The sequence below is a fragment of the Toxorhynchites rutilus genome, chromosome 3 (genome assembly GCF_029784135.1).
Source record: "Toxorhynchites rutilus septentrionalis strain SRP chromosome 3, ASM2978413v1, whole genome shotgun sequence".
Classification (NCBI taxonomy): Eukaryota; Metazoa; Arthropoda; class Insecta; order Diptera; family Culicidae; genus Toxorhynchites; species Toxorhynchites rutilus.
Window position 1 is genome coordinate 60,887,722 of NC_073746.1, and position 23,940 is coordinate 60,911,661.

Below are 23,940 nucleotides of genomic sequence, written 5' to 3' on the forward strand. Positions count from 1 at the left end.
TAATATTGTCTTCTTCATGATTTACAGTAGTTATATAGTCTATTTTTACGAATTCATATGTTTTAAAGGATTATAAGATCCACATTCTATTGGTGTCAATGCGCCCCTCACTTGAGCTAACTTTTAATCAACTAACAAATGATTATTTGGCACGTATTCAGACCATTTCTGAATTATAACACTTAAAAATATTGTAAACATCATTCTTGCACACCATTTGTTACAGATTTACATAGCTAAACCATTAAATAACGCATTTTAATAAACTCAATTCTGATCATGAGTTGTCCAATTCAATAATGTTGTTTTGTCCACATGATTTCTATGGCACCGCTTAGAGCGCTGCAGTTTGTTTATTGCGTCCTTCGCGTATAGCAGAAAAAATGTTTCTATATGTTGAGTGTTTTGAGGTGAACACTTTTAAAATGCACAAGAAAAAACGATATTCTGAAGAAAGCCTAAATTATGAATAGATCAATATGAAGACAGTAAACTCAAGCAATGATAAGGAGCCGATCTGGCGTGGAGGTAACATCCATACTTCTCACGCTCAAGATCACGAGTTCAATTCTCACTCCCGACATTCTTCCAAAATGGAAGGTAAAAGTGAAGAACCAGCCTGAGGCGTTGAAAGTCACTATAATACAGAAAAAAAAAAAGCAATGATAAACGCAACATCTACTTGAGAATTCGAATGTTTTCATTGAAAAATGGTGATCTCTAAAGCCGGACAAACCATGATATTTTTTTGGACAAACCATGATCAGAGGTGGTCAAACCATGGTCATAATTCCTCTTAGAGGAAAATCGTTGAAAAACATAAAAATTTGAATAATTTCAACGCCTTCTGGTAAGGTAAATGGTTTTGGTTTGTCCAGTCGAAAATATGATCATGGTTTGCCCACTTTTTTGAATGCTCTAATTCAGCGCTTCTGTGTCAAATAAGGTATTCGAATGTTTCAAAACATATAAATAAAATTGTCTTTTTCATGATTTACAGTAGTTTTATAGTATATTTTTATGGAATCACATGTTTTAAAGGATTATAAAATACACCTTCTATTTGTGTGAATGCACCCCTCATTCGAGCTAACTTTTAATCGATCACCAGATGATTATTTCGCACGTATTCAGACCTTTTCTGGATTATAACTTATTGTTGTTTTATTGTTATATTGTTTTTTGTCCTAACTTTATTTTTCCGCGATTTCTGAGGCACTGAAACTTATTTTCTTGAACGACCCTCGTATAAGAATCCGACGTATTTCTTGAACTGGACCATAGCATCTCACGTGACCAACTTTAACTCTTTGAATATATGTCACTCAAAAATGAAATCGACTATTGAAGATATGATTTTAGTAATACTATATTGCATAGGGGAAGCACCTCAGCAATGTTATTGTCACTGAATGAAAGACCTAAATGATCCTATATTTATTATCATTTCCAGCTCGAACCATATCTATCCAGCGTGTCGCTCTACGACGCCAAAGTGGGTCGGAAGCTCTCGGAAAGCTTCTATTTTGATCTGAACAAGGAACACGTGCGTGACATGCTGAACGCCAGCTGTGAATCGGAGAAACCTCACAGCTTTTCCCCGAAGCCGTCTAACAAATCCCTACAGAACGGAAATGGAACGATGCGACACGCCAAAGCTCGCTGTGATACAAGTGGCGATTTGCATCCAGATGTGTCGAAAGAATGGCTGGCCCAAGCGAAGACGGCCATTTTCAGCGTAACGACACCCCACCCGGACATTTTTGTAGTGGTCAGGATTGATAAAATTTTGCAGGGACCAATCAACCCTTCCACTGAACCGTATCTGAAGGCGACAAAAGATGTCAAAATTTTGTCGAAGCTACAGAAAACCGTTCGACAGTATGCGCAGAAATGTGGCCATTACCGAATGCCCTTCGCGTGGGCAGCGAAGCCTCTGTTCCGGTTGTATAGCAACGATCTGGACACTTCGTTCGATTTTCCTGCCATTTATAGGCAAGAAGCAACGAAGCTCAAAGACGACGAATTGCTCAAACTTTTGGCGGAATACAGAAAACCGGACAAGTTTAGTAAGTTGACCGTGATTCCGGGATCCCTGAAGATCTACATTGAGGTGCTAAACGAAATTCCAGCAAGTAAGTATTGGGAGGCCTTTATGGATTCGTATTTTTTGTGCTAATTACATGCTTACATGCGTATTTCGTCACAGATTGTCTAACAACCACTCTGGTTCCGTTGAAACCTTTTCCCTCGCCACCATCTGCAGACCCTACCCTGGAAATAACTGAATTCGTCAGCTCCTCAGAACAACATTTAAACCCTTATGCCTCTTTTGTCAATCACTTGTACGTCTATCCGTTACATCTGAATTACGACAGCCAGAAAGTCTTCTCAAGAGCTCGCAACATCGCGGTGCTTGTGGAGTTGCGCGACAGCGATACTGCCGAGGCCAAATCGATCGAGGTTAAACTTTGTGCATCAGAGACGGTAAACGAAACATATTAATTTTTGTAATTCACGTTTCAGTGCATCTATGGTCGTCCTGGGCAACCAATTCTCGTATCACAAATGTCCTGTCCCGTACTCCATCACAGCACCTCACCAACATGGTACACGGAGATCAAACTAAGGCTACCGCTACGAATAACAGCACAACATCACCTGCTCTTCTCGTTCTTCCATGTCTCGTGTAATATTGCCAAAAAGAAGGATTTTGTGTCGACCAGCACTGAAACTCCGGTGGGTTACGCTTGGCTTCCGTTACTGTCCAAAGGAAAGATGAACATCGAGGAGCACAGTGTACCGGTAGCAGCATCGCTTCCAGAAGAATATCTATCGATACAACCACTTGGACTTGGGAAAGGGGTAAGTTTCTAGTTTATACCGAAAAAATGTTTCTAACATCAAACGTTTAGTGCGATTGATCTAACGCATGAACTCAAAGACCGTACTCGAAAAAAATGCAACAGACAAAAATGATCACAAAAATTCATCTTAATATTTTTGAAACTCTCCGGGAATAAAAGAACACATATTAGCTATGTTTTTGAAAACTTGGTTTATTCAACCTTCTCTCCTTGGCTAAATGTCCGCACCTTCTTCCTTCGCATCTTTCTTACACACTTTCTTCAAATCCTGGTCGTTCTTGCAGATCTTCCCTGTTCTTGCCGGAGCTTGCGATTGATGGGCGATTAATTTTTCCTTTGGGCGACGCGTGACCAAGTGAGCTTTTTGGCTTTGTTCAGCAGAACTTTGAACCTCAAATATCATTTTTACACAAAGCAGCGCATTAGTAGTAGTTATCGCTTTATACATAGCTGATTGCGTTTGCTCTATCGCATTCGAAAATGCAGAAAAGTTTTTGAATGATGGCGGGTTCAGATGAAAGGTTCGAACCCGGTAGTCATTACTGCTTGTTTCATTGTGTTGTGTTGTGTTGTGTTGCGTGCGGGAAATTACAAATAAATTACCTTCGATATTTATCTACCTGTTCTATGAACAGTTTAAACAGGCGAACGAGACGCCACTGGGCGAATTTGATGGATTTGCCTCTTTCGGCACAAAAACAAACCAAAACAATGCGCACTCCACCATAGCTTCTCTCGTAGGGTATGCAACGGTTTGAAGACACACTCCTTCGAAACGACCCTCGCCATATTAAATCTTTCATTCCACGATCAGACGTTGGCAGCCTGCATTTTGTTGTACTTCACACCGCTCACATTCTAGCTCGCCACTATCATTTTACCCGTTGAGAGGTGTACCGATTAGGAATTGCCCTTCAACTTGACGCGCAACTCGTCACAGCCACCCTCGCGGGGTTTCCACCCTCTGTACGGCTTTGCAGTTACTCATTAACAGTACTTCCGTTTTGTTATGAGCAATTTCGCAGTTTCGCTGCTTGCATCCAGTTCTCTACTGTGACGATGGACTCGGTTGCTAGCATCTTCACCTCTTCCAGCGTTTCGCCTGTCACTGTTAGTGCGACGTCGTCCACGAAGCCTACGATCTCCACGCCTTTGGGAAGCTTCAATGTCAACACTGTACATAACGTTCCAGAGCGTTGGACTCAGGATAGAGCCCTGTAATACTCCGGTCGTTACATTTATCGGTACCTGCCCTCTGCTGTTCTCGTAGACTAGAGGATAATCCTCTCCAAGAGTTTTCCTAGCGTATCCAGCAGGCATATAGGCCTATATGATATTGGTACTCCCGAAGGTTTTCCTAGTTTCGGCAGCAACACTAACTTCTGTATCTTCCATTGTTTAGGAAAGTAACCATCGTCCAGACATTTCTGGAGCATTATCTTAAAAATGTCCGGAAACGCCTGTATCGCCGCTTTCAAGGCCACATTGGGTATTCCGTCGGGGCCAGAGACATTCTTCACCTACACGATGACCTTCAGCTTCTCGGGTACGATTCGACGGGCGTCACTGGATCTCTGATCTTCGCCATCACGACACGATAAGCATCACCCGTCTACATCTCGGCACAGCTCCTCAAAACAGTTCGATTTGGACAGTCTAATTTTCCGTTTCAATACGGCTCTAGCTGCTCGGTACACCATATTACGCTCCTCTCTGTCAGCACAATTTCTTGTTCGCTGGACACTTCTTCTGGTTCGAAGACAACTAGCGCGTCATGTAACGTCGATGATAGATTCGCAGCCATCTTTCTGGAAAGTGCTGGTGGTACCTTCGTTCAATAACGTTACTTTCAGCTTTGCGAGAGTTTCCATTAGACTGTACCCTCTTACGTTGGTTTATCTACTTCACCACTCCACCGCCCAAACGTTAAAGTTGCCTCCAATGACGATCGGTTTCCTACCGATTCGTTTCCCGGTCATCGCATCTAGAATCTGGTGGATCTGCTCAGTTGTCAATCTCGGGGGGTGCGTAGCAGCTGCCCATGAAGAATCCATTAACTTTGGCGATTACGAAACCTTCAACCACTTCCTGGATCGGATATCTGCACTTTACCTGTATAGCAGTCACACTAAGCTATCCATCACGAGGTACTTGATACGGCTCAGCTATGATTGCAACATCGCATTTTGTTTCTGTTGTTGACTGTAACAACAGTTACACCTTCCTAATACGGATGGTCATTGGAGTATCGTACGGATCGTGCTTTACCTTCCGTATGAGTGATGCATAAGTCACTCCTTCCTTCACCTCGATGATCAGGGCATCTCCCTTACTTCGCTCGCATCGGGCCTTAGTTTTTCTTCTTCTATACCATTTTCTTCTTTTTTTCTTTCTTCTTCCGTTTCTCCGTCTGGTTTTCGACAGTACGCCACCCATTGACTTCATTGTTTTTTGTCCTCAATGAACTCGTAAAGTTCGTTTACTTTGCTATTCTAGGCTGACAACTTCATGACAGCAGATGTTAGCATGTCTAAAATTTCTTTTTGAGGCAGACATGTATTCTATTATTGCAGCTACTTCAGTTTGAAAAACTGTTGACCAACATAATTACAGAAATTTTTCTGGGACTACTATACACCTCTTCTGTATATCTTCTGATACCCATTTTCGATCCATCAGTATAGGACATGATTAACCCATTACGAACACTGGGACCACGCTTATCCCATACTGAACAAGAAGATTCGATCACTCTGTATGGAATGTCATAATTATTCCTAGGCAGTCTTGTTAATGGTTACCATCGTATCACTAATTATGGAGATGTATGTGCTGTGTCATTAATGAACATCATAACATGAACAGTCAAAGTACCGTCGACCTAAAAATGTCATATGACATTTCGGTTTTTTTCAGGGGTACGACTAAAACGTCAAATCTCTAATATTGCCAGTGTACCCAATATTGCTGCGGTTCACTGACATTTGGTTCTATCAATTACTGTTGTTTACAACTCGGTTCGTTATATAGTCGAATAGTGACTAACTTTAAACTCCATGTTAAATGTGAACACCTCCATGTGAAACCGAAATATGAAAATCGCTCATGCAGTTAGAATAAAGCAGCGCATTTTTCGATTTCAATCCTCGTAAATGATATGTTGATAAACAAATAACGCCGTATTGATTTTGATTTTGGGTAGCCTATATTCAATTGATGTCTAACCCCTGTTTTTTTTTCCGTCTTATTCATTAGCTGTTCATCGTCCCGTAATTAAACAACAGTGTTCACGGGGAACGTTCACCGCTTGAAACGTTCATTCAACACATTCGCACTTGATAGGGGATAGTTTGTCGGTTGCTTTGATCTAAACAATCCGTCTAAATATCATCCATCGTATATGGATGTGTGAGTGAGAAGGTGGATGTATGTGAGCAGCTACGCTTGAATGCAGAATAAAGAGAGAAGAAGAACGCATACCACTGCAGTTTTAATGTCAAATGACATTAAAACTACAGTCAAAGTAGCCGGAATTAAAGAATGGTTATGAGCACGAATGGTAGAATGGAAATAGCATATTTTCACCGCTCTTCTGGGTACGTTCGACAGAAAGAGAGAATATATAAACGTTCAATTGATTGTCGTGTTTGCGGCTGTGCGTTTATTTCAGAGGTGACTGTTGGAACCGAGCAATGCTTTCTTGGTCACATTCGCAATACATATTGAGCTGAGACTCTCGCGCAAGAGCAGTATGTGATGGTTGAGAGAAATGTCGACCGTTTACAACACTGGTCCTAGGTTCCATCCAATCATTGAGGATGTTCCAACGGATAAGAGGTTCAGCATGCTCAAGTGACCAGTTTTGTCCCCGTATAATATTTTCTTCCATCGTTTTAGCTCTAAAGCGCTTTTCTTGGCCTCTAGCTGAACATGTTAACTCAAAGGTAACAGGTGAAGGATAACCTCCAATGCCTTTGAGTGTGTGCTTCGCATTGCTCCAGTTATAGCAACGCATGAGAGATTTATGCTCATACCTTCTGTGATGCACCATGATTGTGTAAGGTTTAAGGCTATCTGCTGGTGGTCTTTGTTGCCTCTCTATGAACGCTGCAACCTTCTGGAAAGGAACCTCAGGGACGTCGTCAGGAAAATGAGCCGACGCAATTATTATGACGGATCTTCCCTTGGCGGCTTGTATCTTAACTCTGATCACGTCGACGTCCCGTTTAATGAACTCTGTTTGAGGAAAGTATTTAATTTAAGTATTTAATAATAAGTTCCTGACCAATCGAGCGAGTGCTCACATGCCGGTCTACTTGGGTGATTTCAACGATTTTATCGGTTTCCACGACGATTGGCCTACCAGTACGGGATGTATCATCGACAGCCACTACACCAGAACGAAATCGATCAAAGCAACGCTGTGCTGTGCGAATCGTTACAGTATCGGGTTCATAAACTACACGAGTTTTTTCGACCGCCTTCGTTGCAGTTTTACCTCGCAGGTAGTAAAAACGTAAAATATGGCAAATTTCTTGCTTGGTGGACTCCATCTTTGACGCGCTATAACTTAAGACTGGAAAGGACAATCACAACACTGTCAAAACGACACTTGTCTTTAAATAGCCGTATAGTATGACCCGATGCGATAAGTACAACACAAGATATGTTTAAGTGTTGCCATATATTGACAATATACGACATTTCTTTCAGTTATGCTTGTCATCGTAGAGCCAACTCTACCAAGATCTACCTAAAGAAGATTCGGAGTTTCAGAAACAGTTTTTAAGAGCTTCCGGCGGCAGATGCTTCGGTAATCCTTGCCGTTTTGTTTGTCCAATGCAATGCTGACTCAGTGTTTGATGCCTAGTTTTCCTTGCAGTGATCCCAGCTGCAACCAGTTTCTTCAGCTTTCTCTTCTGACCCTTTGTAAGGTTTTTCTTCCACGTAGTGTGGACCTCGAATGGAGCTACCATTTAAAATCAAGTTTTTGTAGTGACGTTACTCTCGTCAATCTCATCCTCTGGTGACTCACAACGACCTGGAGTGTTGAGGATGGAAGAGAAGAGTCAATATCTAGGAGGTTTTTTCCAACAGAGAGCGGCTGCCGGAACCCGAACATTTTTTATTATTTGGATAATTCATTGAAGTCCCACGAATTGCGCGATAAAGATGTGATGTAGCGGACCATCACTGATCAGCTTAAGACAGTTGAAGTGGAAGATACTGTGGAGGGTGCCCTGGTACTCCACACGCACCGTTAGAGGCAGGATACTTATTTAGACCGCTCTCCCCGACCATTCATCCCTCGGCACGGATCTCGTCACACATTGGCTCAGGGGTTTCGTCCATTTCTTTGCATAATAACCATGAATAACAGCTATTACAACCATTCTTCATAGGGGCTATGGATCCACTGCTCTGGTTCTCAATAGTTTCAGGTTCTTTTTCGGACATGCTCGTTTGCAGGTTGAGTTATTCCAGCTAGTTCCCAGCAAGTTCACCACTGTACGCAAATTTTGCACATATAAACATTACACTCTAAACTAATTTTACCCAAAATTTCATCAATTTTTACCCATGCAATAAAAAGTTACACACAAAAGAAAGTGTTGCATTTTTTTGAGTACAATCTTTGATTAGACCGTACGATAAGATATAACTAAACTAACCGACGCTCACAACACAAGCACACACGCGCACGAATTAACCACTAGAAAATCTAACCTTACTCGTTTTTTGTTCTGTGTCTTCTTGTTACCACATCATCTTCAAATGGACACACGCTACAAAACTTCCATCCCCTCAGCAGAACTCCGGCCCGGATATTCAATGGATCGATAATCAGCGGCCGCTCTTCACCGTTAATTTTCGGCTAGATTCAACCGTTCTAACAACTGACCAGCACTTGCATAATCTATTCATCCACGCGGAACGTTTGCTCGAACAGCACAAAGCGGCAGCCATTCCGGCTGAATCGGAAACGTGCAAAATTTTGAAAGCCGCCCATGCCATCCACGTCAGCTCGTTGATAACATTTCTACCAACCATCTTGAATCAATTGTTCACGCTGCTGGTAGCAACGTCAAGCGAAGAAATCGGTCTCAACATAATTCGATTGCTAGTCAACCTCTTCCATCTACTGGCGGAGGAAGCGAAGAGGAAAGAACTACTCGTGTCGTACGTGAAATATGTATTCAGAATCGAAGGACACAGAGTGAACGGATGTTCACCCACTTCCCAGCAAGTAACCACTGTCCATGGCGAACTCTGCCGTCACCTGCCGACGCTTCTCCACCCAAACAACACCGACTTCTTGCTCGTGAATAAATTCATGAAGTTTTCGGATATATTCTTTGAAATAATCATCAAAAGTATGGGTCAATTTCTGCTGTCCACCGGTCGGATCAAAATGCAGCGCAACGAGCGCTTCCCCAAAGAATACTCCACCAGAATAGAGTCCCTGTTTCAGGTGCTTCTGCCGTACCTCAGCTCTCGCCACAAAGATCTTCCAATGGAAACTGAGCAACTAAACCAAAGCCTCTCTGTGTTTGCCAAACGTTGTTTAACTTTCATGGATCGCGGTTTTGTGTTTCGACTGATCCGCATCTACATGGATCGCTGGGGCCCGGGAGATTCACGAATTCTGCAGGAATATAAATTCGCGTTTATCCGAGAGATTTGCTCCCATGAACACTACATTCCACTGAACCTACCATTCCTACTCAGTCCGAATAATCGTCCGCCAGATCTACTGCAGCAATTCTGCCTTTCGGAGGATTTCTGTCGGCAGCACTTCCTCGCGGGGATGCTTCTCCAAGAGGTGAAAAGTTCCCTGAATGAAATTAGTCATACCCGAAGGCTCGGTTTGACGATATTGAAAGATTTGCTGGCTAAGCATGACTTGGACGATCGTTACCAAAACAAGGGACAACTAAGTCGGATCGCTTTGCTCTACGTTCCATGGCTGGGGATAGTGCTCGAAAATCTCAATCGCATCTCTGACGGAATGGAAAAGAAGAAACACGATTCTATTGGGACTAACCGAATCTCATGTAGTAGTAGTTACGTTTTCGCCAGAGAATCCATATCGGTTAACATCCCCGCCACGGTTACATCCCAAACGAGTACCCCCAAGTCTCGGAGTAATCGCGTAACGATGCACCTCGACTGCCCAAGCCCGATACGTTCGTCATTGCATCTGAAAGACACCAGTTTTCTGGCTGCGATCGCTGGACAGATGTCACTCTCCAATGGTCATTCGACCACTTCGCTCAACTCGGAATGCTCAACTCTATCTCAGGACGGAACCGTCGTGATACGTAACAATCACAGTGAAACCAATGGCTCCGTACGACCTAGTCACGCCCGGTCTGTTAGTGTAACTCAGCCTACCATTATCCAAAGAACTGACAAGTTTACCCCAGCGGAAACCAAAGACATGTTGATGAGCTTCCTGTTTGTGGTGAAGCATCTTTCCCCCGATCACATGATCACCTGGTGGCACAACTGCACCGAGAGTGAGACGGTTCAGTTCTTCACGGTGTTGGATCTGTGTTTGCTCTACTTTAGGTATGTGGGCAAGAAAAACATCCAAATACAGCAAGAAGCAGGCAAAGATTCGAGGTCCTCGAAATCAGCAAAAGCAAGTACGCTACCAGCGCGGATGATGCCATCAAATGGAGAGCAAGCAAACTCGTTCGATTCCGGAACGTTAAACCATCCTCAGACTCGTGAAAATCTCGTCGAAGAAACGATACGTCTCCAAAGGGCTCTCTATGAATCGAATCTAGCCACGGAGATAGGGTTGACAATTTTAGATTGCATGGGACTTTACTCGATTCAGTTCCGTGATTCGATGCTGGAGAGCTCTGTTTTACCGAAAATCGCTCGCGTTTACTTGCGCTTCCTCCAACTGGGACAATCCGAATCACTGTCGAAGCACGTATTCGCAGCGCTGCGAGCTTTCATCAACAACTTTTCGCTGGCGTTGTTCAAAGGTAATGCCATTCTGTGTGGTCAGCTTGTATACGAGTTGCTCAAGTGCTGTGATAGCCGTCTATCGAACTTACGCCAGGAAGCGTGTGCAGTTCTGTATCTGCTCATGAGAAGTAATTTCGAATTCAGCGGACGGAAGGGATTGACGAGGGTTCATCTGCAGGTGATAATTTCCGTATCGCAGATGATTGGAAATGTGATTGGGTTGAATAATGCGCGCTTCCAAGAATCGTTGTCAATCATCAACAGCTACGCTACCAGTGACAAAGCGATGAAGGGAACCGGGTTCCCAATGGAGGTTAAAGATCTGACCCGTCGCGTTCGAACCGTACTGATGGCAACAGCTCAAATGCAGGCTCATCATATGGACCCCGAGCGATTGCTAGAGCTGCAGCATTCCCTAGCGAATTCGTATGCCTCAACGCCTGAGCTTCGTCACACGTGGCTGGTTACGATGGCGCGGAACCACGAGCAGAACGGGAGCATATCGGAAGCTGCCTGCTGTTATCTACATATAGCGGCGCTCATATCTGAGTATCTTCGACTGAAGGGTTGCTGCGCGGTGGCGTACGGTGCGGAGTCTTTCGCCAAAATCTCTCGAAACATTCCTCGGGACGAGCGGGGATTGAAGCTCGACAGTGGTGCACAGGATTCTCAGTACACGGAACAATTGCTGCTGGATCAGTTGAAGGAATGTGCCGAGTTTCTGGATCGAGCCGAACGGCATGAGTGCTTGGGTGAGTTGTATCGGTTGATTATTCCGATTTTGGAAGCTCGTCGAGACTATCCGGGGCTGGCTCAGTGCTACGAGCATTTGACACAGTCGTACAATCGAGTGGTCGAGTTCAACAAGACTGGCAAACGACTGCTGGGCAGGTTCTATCGGGTCATCTACTATGGGCAGGTAAATATGAACGTACTTATATTTAGTTAAATAAGTAAAATAAACGAAAGTTGAGTTGAGTTTGATATTTTTCAAAATATTGTGGCCTTAGAGGCCAATACACTTTCGCGTGCGTCCAAACAAACTTTTGTACCACTCCGAAAGAGGGATCTCCGAAACATGCTTTTTAAACTCATCAATCTTGTAACTTTTGCTTGCGACAGCTAGGTATTCGAGGCTTGATTTGCGAGCGGCCACATTCGCGATCCAATCCGCGTCCACAAAACACTCTAGCTGCGCATCGGTGCACCAAAGACAGAGCGCAAGATCGATTGTTAACTTGAGGTAGCGCAACGCTCGTTTGGTTTGGTTCCAATCAGCTTTAGTTGGTGTCTGGACACGTTGTCTCAAAATAAAAGTTGCGATTGGAATGTCAGGTTTGGTACACACGGCAACGTATAACAAAGCCCCAATACGACTCTAGTATTATTCCACAGACTCCAGGTTCTTGCTTCTCTCGTCCATCTGTTGAAGGGAGCCGCGATGACGAAGGACGATAACCTCGTCAACAACATAAATTTTCATAATCATAATCATTCATAATCATCAACAACACTCATCAAAACAAAACAGTACGAACCAGCCGTCGATTTTAAGCAGAGACACGCGTGAATCTGCTTAACACTTTCGACGCCTTGTCACCCAGATATAGGTGACACTTCCCTCGCTCGAATTGAGTAGGATTTTTAGAAGGAATTTGATAGAAGAGGCACCTAAATGTACCTATGGGATATGAAGAAAAATAATGAAATCATAACCATAATATTATTTTTTTTTCCAATTCGTTTAATTGTAAGGCTCAATCGCATAAGCTTTGCGGAGCCGCTAACTCAAGTTTTGTTTATACAAAAATTTCATCTTAAATCTATGTTTAGTAGGTTTCGACCGATTACTCGCGGTTTACTCGAGGTTAGAGGGGCAACAATTTTTGTGGGACGGGTCAGGTTAGGGATATGGATATGAGGTATCATTGTCTCAACCGAGGGTTGCCGCACGCACTGTAGCATTGTGCATAATGACCAGGGATAGCATCTGGTGTTCGACTAGCTGTCGAGGGTGGGCGACGGTGAGATGAGGGGACAAGACAAACAAACTAATAACGAAAAAGAAAAAAAAACACAAAAGCATTAAATTCTTATACTAAAGGGTGTGTCACATCAAATTGCATCACGGAAAAAACGCTGTAGAAATTCGCCCAGTAGACCGATCCTTTTGAAAATTTTAGACAGTAAAATAAAAACTATTAAACAACTTTTGGCATTTTCTTTTTATTCATACTTCGAGCCCAAGCCCGTATGCTCGCACCTTCCTCTTTACCCCGTCCATAAGGTTCTGTACAACGTCAGGTTGTAGTTTTTTATGAACAGAAATCCATTTTCTCTTGAAGTCCGGCTCCGATTTGACAACTTTTGGGTTCTTCCGGAAGGCCTGCTTCATAATCGCCCAATATTTCTCTATTGGGCGAAGCTCCGGCGCGTTGGGCGGGTTCATTTCCTTTGGCACGAAGGTGACCCCGTTGGCTTCGTACCACTCCAACACGTCCTTTGAATAGTGGCACGAAGCGAGATCCGGCCAGAAGATGGTCGGGCCCTCGTGCTGCTTCAATAGTGGTAGTAAGCGCTTCTGTAGGCACTCCTTAAGGTAAACCTGCCCGTTTACAGTGCCGGTCATCAGGAAGGGAGCGCTCCGCTTTCCGCAAGAGCAGATCGCTTGCCACACCATGTACTTTTTGGCAAACTTGGATAGTTTCTGCTTGCGAATCTCCTCCGGAACACTGAATTTGTCCTCTGCGGAGAAGAACAACAGGCCCGGCAGCTGACGAAAGTCCGCTTTGACGTAGGTTTCGTCGTCCATTACCAGGCAATGCGGCTTCGTCAGCATTTCGGTGTACAGCTTCCGGGCTCGCGTCTTCCCCACCTTGTTTTGCCTTTCGTCGCGGTTAGGAGCATTCTGAACCTTGTATGTACGCAGCCCCTCCCGCTGCTTGGTCCGCTGGACGAATGAACTTGACAAATTCAGCTTATTGGCGACATCCCGGACTGAACTTCTCGGATCACGTCTAAACTGCTTAACTACGCGCTTGTGATCTTTTTCACTGACGGAGCATCCATTTTTGCCGTTCTTCACCTTCCGGTCGATGCCCATATATATATATATATATATATATATATATATATATATATATATATATATATATATATATATATAGGTTATCGAATATAGGTTATCGAAGTATCGTTTTAGTACTCTGCTGACCGTGGATTGGACGATTCCCAGCATCTTACCGATGTCCCGATGTGACAACTCCGGATTCTCGAAATGAGTGCACAGGATTAATTCACGACGCTCTTTTTCGTTCGACGACATTTTTCCAAATTTACGAAAAATTTACAGTGAAGCATGGCCAACGTGATCTATACACTCTTATCTGATTATAAGCGAGAGCTGAAGATATAATTCCTAAAAATTAATTTTCTACAGCGTTTTTTCCGTGATGCAATTTGATGTGACACACCCTTTAGACTGTTTCACAAACATATAGATCAACTGCATATAGCAGATGTCGCGAGTTCCCAACACGTCTCTAACAGGAACATAGGGTTGTCTTCCTTGGACCTCAAGGGCATTCAAAAGGTACTCTCTGGCTGCGTAATTATCCGTACATTGCCAAACTGCGTGATCGATGTCATCGTAACCGTTTCCACACCGACAGACATTGTTTTGAACAAGATTTATTCTGTGGAGGTGCACATCTTGCGAGTAGTGGTTGGATTAAGTCTACTCATTACACGAATGAAGTCACGACTTACGTCCAAACCTTTGAACCACGCTCTCGAAGAAACATTTGGAATAATTGAATATAACCACTGCCCAAGACTTCCAGTGTCCCAATCGGTTTGCCAACTCAAGAGGGAACTCTGACGCAGTAATTGGAAAAATTCATCGTATGAAATATGTCTATCAAACAATTCGCCTTCCTGGGCACCCACCTTTGCTAGTGTGTCCGCCTTCTCATTGCCAGGAATTGAGCAATGAGAGGGGACCCATACAAAGGTTATCTTATAAGATCTTTCGATCAGTGCACTCATCTGCAGCCTCACTTTTGTGAGGAAATAAGATGGGTGCCTACTAGTTCTCATCGACTGGAGAGCCTCAAGCGAACTGAGACTATCCGAGAAAATGAAGTAATGGTCTGCAGGCTTGTTGGAGATCATCCCCAATGCGAAGTCGATTGCTGCCAGCTCAGCAACATAAACGGAACAAGGTTCCTGCAGTTTACGGAAGGCGCTCGAATTTTCATTGAAAACACCGAAGCCAGTGGATCCATTGAGGCGAGACCCATCAGTGAAGTATCTTTTCATGCAATTGACTTTTGAGTACTTTCGGTTAAAAATACGGGGAATGTAAGTTGATCGAAGCTGATCTGAGATTCCAAGTATTGCTTGTTTCATCGACAGATTGTATTCAATTAAGGAACTGCTGATGGTGAAGTGAGCACGGTCTGGAGTAAACGATGGAAGACAGATATCTGACGAAATATAGTGGTGGTAAATTCTCATAAACCGAGATTGTATATTTAGATGAAGAATTTTTTCAAAGTTTTCAATCAAAAGTGTGTTCGTGACTCCGCATTTCACCAGTATTCTGAGAGAAAGTTCCCAGAATCGGTTCTGTAGAGGAGTTACTCCTGCCAGAACCTCGAGACTCATGTTATGCGGTGAGTGCATACAGCCAAGAGCTATACGCAGACAATGATATTGAATTCGTTCCAGTTTTAGAAGGTGACTTTTAGCTGCTGAGAGAAAGCAGAAAGAGCCATACTCCAGAATGGATAGAATAGTTGTTTTATAAAGTGTTATGAGATCTCCCGGATTAGCTCCCCACCACGTGCCGCAAATCGAGCGGAGGAAGTTGACCCTCTGTTGACATTTTTGCTTCAAATACGTAATGTGAGTATTCCAAGTGCATTTTGAATCAAACCAGACACCAAGGTACTTGAAAGTCAATGATTGGGTAATGCTTCTGCCCTAAAGGTTAAGTTGCAATTGGGCTGGGAACCGCTTTCGAGTAAACACTACCAGTTCGGTTTTCTGCGGCGAGAATTCGATCCCTAAGTTCCATGTCCAAGAAGACATGTTATCTAAGGAATTTTGCAATGGTCTTTGCAAATTTTCGGCATGGAGACCTCTGACGGAAACCACACCATCATCTGCAAGCGCTCTAAGCGTGCATTGTTCTGCCAAACAACTGTCAATATCTTTCACATAAAAATTATAAAGAAAGGGGCTCAGACATGAGCCATGGGGTAGACCCATATAACTATTTCTGGAAGTTGTCAGTTGTCCAAGGGTGAAGTTCATTCGCTTTTCTGACAACAAATTGTACAAAAAGTTATTCAAAATTCCAGGAAGTCCACATCTGTCCAGATTGTCTGACAGAATTTCTATGGTAACCGAATCAAAAGCTCCCTTAATATCCAAGAATACTGAAGCCAATTGCTCCTTGTGCGCAAAGGCCAGTTGAATATCTGTAGAAAACAACGCTAGACAATCGTTTGTTCCTTTGCTCTTGCGAAACTCAAATTGTGTACTTGATAGCAAATTATTTGTCTCGATCCATTGATCGAGTCTTCGAAGGATCATTTTTCCAACAATTTTCTAATGCACGAGAGCATAGCAATCGGACGGTATGAGTTATGGTCAGACGCTGGTTTGCCAGGCTTTTGAATTGCTATTACTTTGACCTGTCTCCATTCGGGTGGCACAATGTTGTTTTCTAGTAGGGTATTGAATAAGTCTAGCAAGCGTCTTTTCGCGATATCGGGATGATTTTTTAGAAGAACGAATTTAATCATATCGCTTCCGGGTGAAGAGTTGTTCGATGAAAGAAGAGCCATAGAAAATTCCAGCATTGAGAATGGTCCGTCCAGAGGTCCACTGCTCGGAGACGTTTCTCGAAGAGTATGTTGGGCTGGAACTGAGTCTGGACAGACCTTTTTCGCGAAATCGAATATCCATCGGTTGGAGTATTCTTCACTCTCGTTGGTAGATGAGCGGTTACGCATGTTGCGAGCTACCCTCCACAAGGTACGTATTGAGGTTTCACGAGAAAGACCTTCAATGAAATTGCGCCAGTAACCGCGTTTTTTTGCTTTAATTAATTGTTTCAGCTGTATTTCAAGCTTTGAATATTCCTCGAAGTGTGTGGATGTTCCATGTCTACGAAAAGCTTTGAAAGCATCAGATTTTTTCAAATACAATTTTGTGCATTCATCGTCCCAGCCAGGAGTGGCTGGTTTTCTTTTAAACGGAGCACTTGGAACTTTTCTTTTTTGTGCTTCCAGTGAGCTTTTATACATCAAATCCACAAAGAATCGATATTCTTCCAATGGTGGAAGTATATCTATTGATTCGACACCGATTGTTACCGCCGTTGCAAATTTTTGCCAGTCGATGTTCCTTGTTAGATCAAATGGAACTCGAGATGGTTCAGTGGATTGCGGGCTACACTTGATTGATATACTGATTGGCAAGTGATCGCTACCATGGGGATCATTGATGACCTTCCACTGACAATCTAATGATAACGAGCTTGAGCAAAAAGAAAGGTCGAGACGACTTTCTCGAGCCGGAGGTTTTGGAATTCGTGTCGCTTCACCAGTGTTCAAGATAGTCAAGTTGAAATCGTCACATAAAACGTAAAAAATAGCCGCTCTGGCGTCATCATAAGGATCACCCCACCAACCATAATATTATACTGTTTACACTATACTTTTTTTTATTAATTTATAGTACGGATGGTTTGTACTGCAGTTTTTTGCAAAAACCATATAATATGACTTTGGCATGTGTTATTGTCATTAATTCGTCTTCAATTGGAAACAAACATTGCTAGATCATGCAAAAGTTATCTACAAACTTAGTTTGATCTTCATTTAATAATTTAATCGCAAGTTGGGCTCTGCAAGAAACTCAAAAACGTCGCGTTGGGCGATGAACGTGTTAATTCGAACGCGAGATGCCTGTTTTAGTCTGTACAAGCGGTGCTTCTGTCTGCAAACCTCGTCCTAATTCCTACTCTCGTAGTCAGGAGGCTGTCGCATGTAGATTTCCTCCTGAATATGCCTGTAGAGATACGCTGTTTTTATATCGATGTGTTTGGTCAACATATTTTCTCGCACTTACAACTATCATTTGCATTCGTAACGTTATTTGCTTGACGACGGTGCGGGAAATCATAGTCTGACCCGAACTTTTGACAAAAACCTTGTGCCACCAAATTTGCCATTCTCGTCCACTTTGCATTTATAGATCCACTTGTACGGTGTCGACATCTGAATACGAAGTCAGTTTTCCACAAAAACTCATCATTATAATATAAGGGGCTCAAAATGAAAGGGGTGTAAGTGATTTAATCGATTTCTCTACATCGACTCTCTCTCTCTCTCTCTCTCTCTCTCTCTCTCTCTTTCTCTCTCTCTCTTTTGGTCATAACCAAGACGGGTCTATGGCACTAGGTGAGGCCGTTTCGTCACTAAGTTGGTTAGGGGAGCAGTATATGAAAACAGTGCGGAAGAAAGCAGAAGGGGAATTATTTTCTTGAAGCGTGAAAGAGACAGACTGATCACGAGTGAGCTTGGGCACAAACGTATTGTGTTTTGTTTACAAACAAAACACAGTAGACTTCCAAGATGGCTGAAGAGTGGTTTTAACAAGTTGGCCCACCTTAGGATATACTTCTACGCGCCTTGGTCATAACTTAGCTGCAAACAAGGCGCCTAGAAGTATATCCTAAGGTAGGCCAACTTGCTAAAATCACACCTCAGCCATCTTGGAAGTCTACTGTGTTTTGTTTGGCGCCTCGTGATCAGTCTGTCTCTTTCACACTTCAAGCAAACAATTCCCCTTCTGCTTTCTTCCGTACTGTTTCCATACACCGCTCCCCTAACCAACTTAGTGACGAAACGGCCTCACCTTAGGATATACTTCTAGGCGCCTTGGCTGCAAACTCATTCCCAGCTGTATTTGACAATGTGGAAGGTAGGTCAGAATCTCATCTATCGGATTTTACAGCAAATTCAAATTGGAACGTTTTTGCAGTTGAGTTATTAATCAAAGGAAAAGTTGACGAAGAGAAATCGATCAAGTCACTTACACCCCTTGCATTCTAAGCCCCTCATATAGAATTATTTTCAGTTACAATTTTTGTAAGAGATTATTTCACCACATGAAGAAAACAAAGTTTTTCATTCGCATTGAACACTAATTTGATACGGAGTAATTAATTGTCATTCATAATCTCTATTTGAAAAGTGTTCATTCTACCTGAAAACCCATTATTATTAACGAAGTCCAATTGGGTGCCTTTCATTTCGTTTTCACCGTGAAGTGTATACAATAATAAGGCCCATAGTCTTGCGATGGGATGCAAGCTCTGTAAGCTCTCAGGTTTCGTTCTCTCGATGGGACTGTATCGCTTCGTCCATGGCTGATTTCCTTTCGGCACATTGCAGACTAGATATGGCTTCACGAAACGACCGTGGTTAGGATATGTTCTTCTTCATCAGACGCGTTCCATTCTGATAACGACCCGGTAAAACACCAGCTATGAATCTCTCGGAACGGTACAATGGTTGTCTCTGCGTTTCTTCTGCGACTGTGGCGTTTTCCTTCAAGTGTTTGTGGTGACCATTATAGGTACGACTCCCATTGATAATGCGTCTCCGGATCTAACGGCTGGTATCATTGTCAGACGTTACCATCAACCCAAGGTAGACAAATTGGTTCACTACCTCGAATTAACCGCCGTCGATGACTACACTGCTACCTGTGAGGACTGTACTTGGGATAGGAAATCACCTTGCACATCGGAGCTCCGTGTCTTACCTCTAAGTCCGTCAGTCAGAAGAACCGCATGAAGCAACGGTGTTTCTGATAATCACCGTAATATGTTGCCAGTATTCATAATAGCTCACTTCGTAAAGCGATGCCATCTTCTTAATTGAGCTACTTGTCTTACGAGGGGTACGTTAAGCCTACTCATACTACTTAATCAGGTTCTGTCGTGCTCGGATCCGGATGCCAGCATGTGTCATTAGCATCGTTGTACTAAACGCTAACATTTGTTCTAAACTGCTTGCGCCGAATTCGCGATAACAGTGGCATGGTGACGACGTCTGGTGACAACTTCTAATTAGGACCATAATATGGGTTCCAAACTTATTAGTGTAATCTCTATCAGATTAGAAGACACGAAGCCGGGTTTTAAACTCTAAAATTTGAATTAAAATTTTCACATCATGTTATTTGATTACTTGAAACACGTGTTTCTGACTTTCATTCAACCATATGGCTAAACAATTCCAACATTGTTGCTGAATTTTTTCATCATAATATAGAGTTGTCTTCATAAACAATTTTCTTATGAGACTTTTTCACCACCTGCAAACAAAAATGTTTTTCATTTAAATAGAATACTAGTTTGATATAGAAAAGCTAATTTTCATTCATAATTTTAATTTTGAAAACGTGTTCATTCTGACTGTAAATCAGCTATTCTTTCACTCTCCCCTAAACTAGTAAACGAAGCTCAATGTTGCCAGTGCGGATATGTCAATGTGTTGTTTTTAAAAACATTCAATTGATCCGTGGACACAACAAGAATAAGATTTTCATACGAACTTTATTTTGTTTACATGAAAAGTGGTGATGCGAATGCTAGATTGTGACTGCAAATCAACAGACTGCGTCGGGCGAATGTTTTAGTACAAAACGCAAGCAATGACTGCTGATGAGAAGCAACGCACAACGCGGCATTCTGTTTCCACCTTTAGCCATATTCAGCTTATCCAACATCCATTGCATATGTGCACCCGTGGCCGAGTGGTTAGCGTCTCACATTATCATGCCGGGTGTTCGGGTTCGATTCCCGTTCTGGTCGGAGGGATTTTTCGTCAAAGAAATTTCCTTCGACTTGCACTGTGGTCACGCGTATTCTAGAGCTTGCCCCTCGGAATACATTCAAGGCGTGTTATTTGGCTGAAGAAATCTCAACTTAGTATTACTAAATGACGCTAGTTAATGCATACGTTGAGACGGCAAAAGTTCCACAGGGAACGTGAACGCCATTCAAGAACATCCATTGCATCTGTGACGACTTCCTTACGTACTTTCGAGGCATTTGTGTGTAAAGAGACGAGTAAAAAGATGGCGTTTTATTTGATACTAGCTGACCCGGCAAACTTCGTCCCGCCCAAAATTTATTTTTCGTTATCACATCCACATCCATCCTTTAAAGATGGGGAGGAGTGTCTAACTACCATAGACACGTTTATCGATCCCTAAAACCTCTATATGCTAAGTTTGATTCCATTTGTTTGATTAGTTCTCGAGTTGTTCAGCACCCTCCCCCGCCCCCTACTTTAGAAAGGGGAAAGGAGTGTCAAACCGCCATAAAAACATTTATTGCTCCCTAAAACCTCCATATGCCAACTTTGGTTCCATTTGTTTGAATAGTTCTCGAATTATGCAAAAATTTGTGTTTCATTTCTATGGCAGACCCCCCCCCTCCTCCTTAGAAAGGTGGGACGATCCACCTTAGAAATGTTTCTTGCCCCCTAAAACCTCCACGTGCCAAAGTTCCCCTAAAGCCTTCGCATGCCAAATTTGGATCCATTTGCTTGATCAGTTTTCGAGTTATGCAGAAATTTGTCTTTCGTTTTTATGGCAGCTCCCCCTTAGAGAGGGATGGAGTGTCTCACCACCGTAAAAACATTTACTGCACCCTAGAACCTCCACATGTCAAAATTGGTCTCATTTGCTTAATTAATTCTCAAGTTATGTAGAAATTTGTGTTTCATTTTCATGGCGAACCGAATCTTTCGTGTGGTGGCGGCGGAGGCGGAAGCAATTGCATCGAAATAAATTTCCATCTTCAGTACCACCGGAGAACACAACTCTCAACGCTGAAAAACACCTTACGTCTCTTTCAACCCGGAAACAATGATAGAAATTACGAGAAATGAATGATCAATTGAAAAAAAATCACAAATAAGTCATACACGATTTATCAGTCATCCAGCTAGCGACTGGACAGTAGCACGGCTTCCCAAATGGTATTTCTCAAGGCCGAGTTTTGTTTTGTTAGACTATTTGGGTTGGTTATTCAAGGCTAGAAGCAAATGAACTGAGGAAGCTTGAAACCTCTACAATTCAAAACAACATCATTACACTAATGAATCCAAAATAGATTTTAAGAATGCATCTAAATTTCAAAAATAAATCTTTAGTAGAATTTTCTAGTGGCTCTGAAAAGAACCGATGAGCTTGCGTTGTTTTGTAGGCGCAGCTGAAAACGCAGGTACAGTTATCTATTTGAAAACGCATGAAATCGAAATTTTGCACCCCAAATGTAGCGCTCTCGTTTAGGAAATTTTAAAAATACACTCCAGTACAAATTCAAATATGATGTGATACAAAAATACTCTCTTCACCAGACGGCATGCAAAATAAAATTGAACCATACTGTGAGACAATGAAAGATAGCACCATACTGTACTATCTTTCATTCTCTCTTAGCATCAAGCAAAACTACTGGGCGTGTGACATCAGCATTTTTAAAAGACTGCTGTCTGATAGCTGGAGCGAGACGACTTGACTGATGGTGATGATGATGTTTTGAAACTCATCAGTTCATTCGCCTCCAGCCTTGAAAAACTCAACTAAGCACATGGCTTTGAGAAAGGTCATTTCGAAAGCCTTGCTGTCGTTCAGTGGCTAGTTAGATGACAAACGAATTGTCAAAACTGTAATTTGAAACCGTGAATGGCTTGTTTATACTCGATAAATAGAACACGACGAAGCTACGATTACAATATTTTCTCTATCCACATTGTCCATAGAACGAATGCTGCATTTGTATTTCGAGCGACCGACGTATGGCACAATTGGCTTTTACGGGATCGTTGTCAGCTGAGTTCCTGGGCAGATATCAGTTGTTGAATCTATATAAATAAAAATGATTTGGTGTCCGTTCCTCACGATTTAACTCAAGAACGGAGCAACGGATTTGAACAGTCAGTATCAGGATTGAAGTGTCTCAGTCTGCGTCAGGTTTATATGCTAAGAAAATGATGAGAACCATTCGGAAAGATGAAAAAATTGGAAAGTCATTTTTTGGCAAGCTTTTTTTTTTATCCAAAATATATATTTTTATTAAGGCTCATATGGCGTCAGCCTAACGGGGCCGGGAGTTCAATACTTCGACAATGTTTGCTTACAACTATGTTAGTAATATGTAACCGATTACTCGCGGTTGGCTCGAGGTTAGTATTACAAGTGTTCTCGTAATTGGTATGTTGCAGTCTGCGATGCTCTGTACGTGTGCCCGACACGGGATACTTCCTATTGGGATGCAGCTGACCATTAAGTGCGATTCACATACAAAATCCACGTCACGTCCACGTTCCGTCACGTCACGTTACGTCAGTTATTCTACCATGCATTTCTTCTGGAAACATTAACATACACCGGCAACGTAACGACCCGTCAGCAACGAAAAGCGAAAAGACCGGCAGGATTTGTAGAAAAGAATAATTGACGGAGACAGACGGCTCGTTTGGTTTTTGTCTGGGCTTTGTGTCTCAGCTTTTGTTTTGATTTGGTTGTACAGTAATTTATATCTAATTCGACATTAAGCTAATTGAACAGATCTGTGATGCAATACGTTTAATTGGAAATTTTTACCTCTTATTGGACATTTTTGTAAACATTGAGTTCGGAGCCCAAATTATGGCCCCACATTGAAAGTCGCGAATGTTCAATTACTGGTCAAAATCGACTCCAATGCGACACTGAATGGTGCCTCAGTATATCGCATGATAAGTAACTTACTGTACTTTTTATGCCTCCAAATTTCGGAGTGAAAATCATTCGCGACTAGCTGAGAGAAATATTCTATTTATTATTATTGTTGAATAAGGTTCGGACTACGGGGTTTAAGCAGTTAAATAATTGAATTCAATGATTTTCATTGAATTTTTCAAAATTTAGAACTGATTCTAGGCATGCTGATTTGAAAGAGGGCATTGCAATTTAAAATTGTTGTAGGTGGCGACACCATGAATAACATTAC

At 42.5% G+C, this 23,940-nt stretch overlaps 1 protein-coding gene across 5 annotated transcripts in view; it reads left to right on the forward strand.

Annotated features, from left to right (window-relative positions):
• The window catches only part of LOC129779214 (dedicator of cytokinesis protein 9), a 240,711-nt gene that overhangs the window by 210,303 nt on the left and 6,468 nt on the right, over positions 1–23,940 (forward strand). For 3 of the 5 annotated variants that reach the window (XM_055786560.1, XM_055786562.1, XM_055786563.1), the window contains exons 5-8: positions 1,454–2,135; positions 2,210–2,463; positions 2,527–2,865; positions 8,677–11,769. In XM_055786560.1, the coding sequence (XP_055642535.1) occupies positions 1,454–2,135; positions 2,210–2,463; positions 2,527–2,865; positions 8,677–11,769 (4,368 nt within the window). Of the gene's footprint in view, positions 1–1,453; positions 2,136–2,209; positions 2,464–2,526; positions 2,866–8,676; positions 11,770–18,307; positions 18,326–18,800; positions 18,849–23,940 lie in introns of those variants that run through there. The other 2 variants (XM_055786564.1, XM_055786561.1) reach the window with 2 other exon arrangements.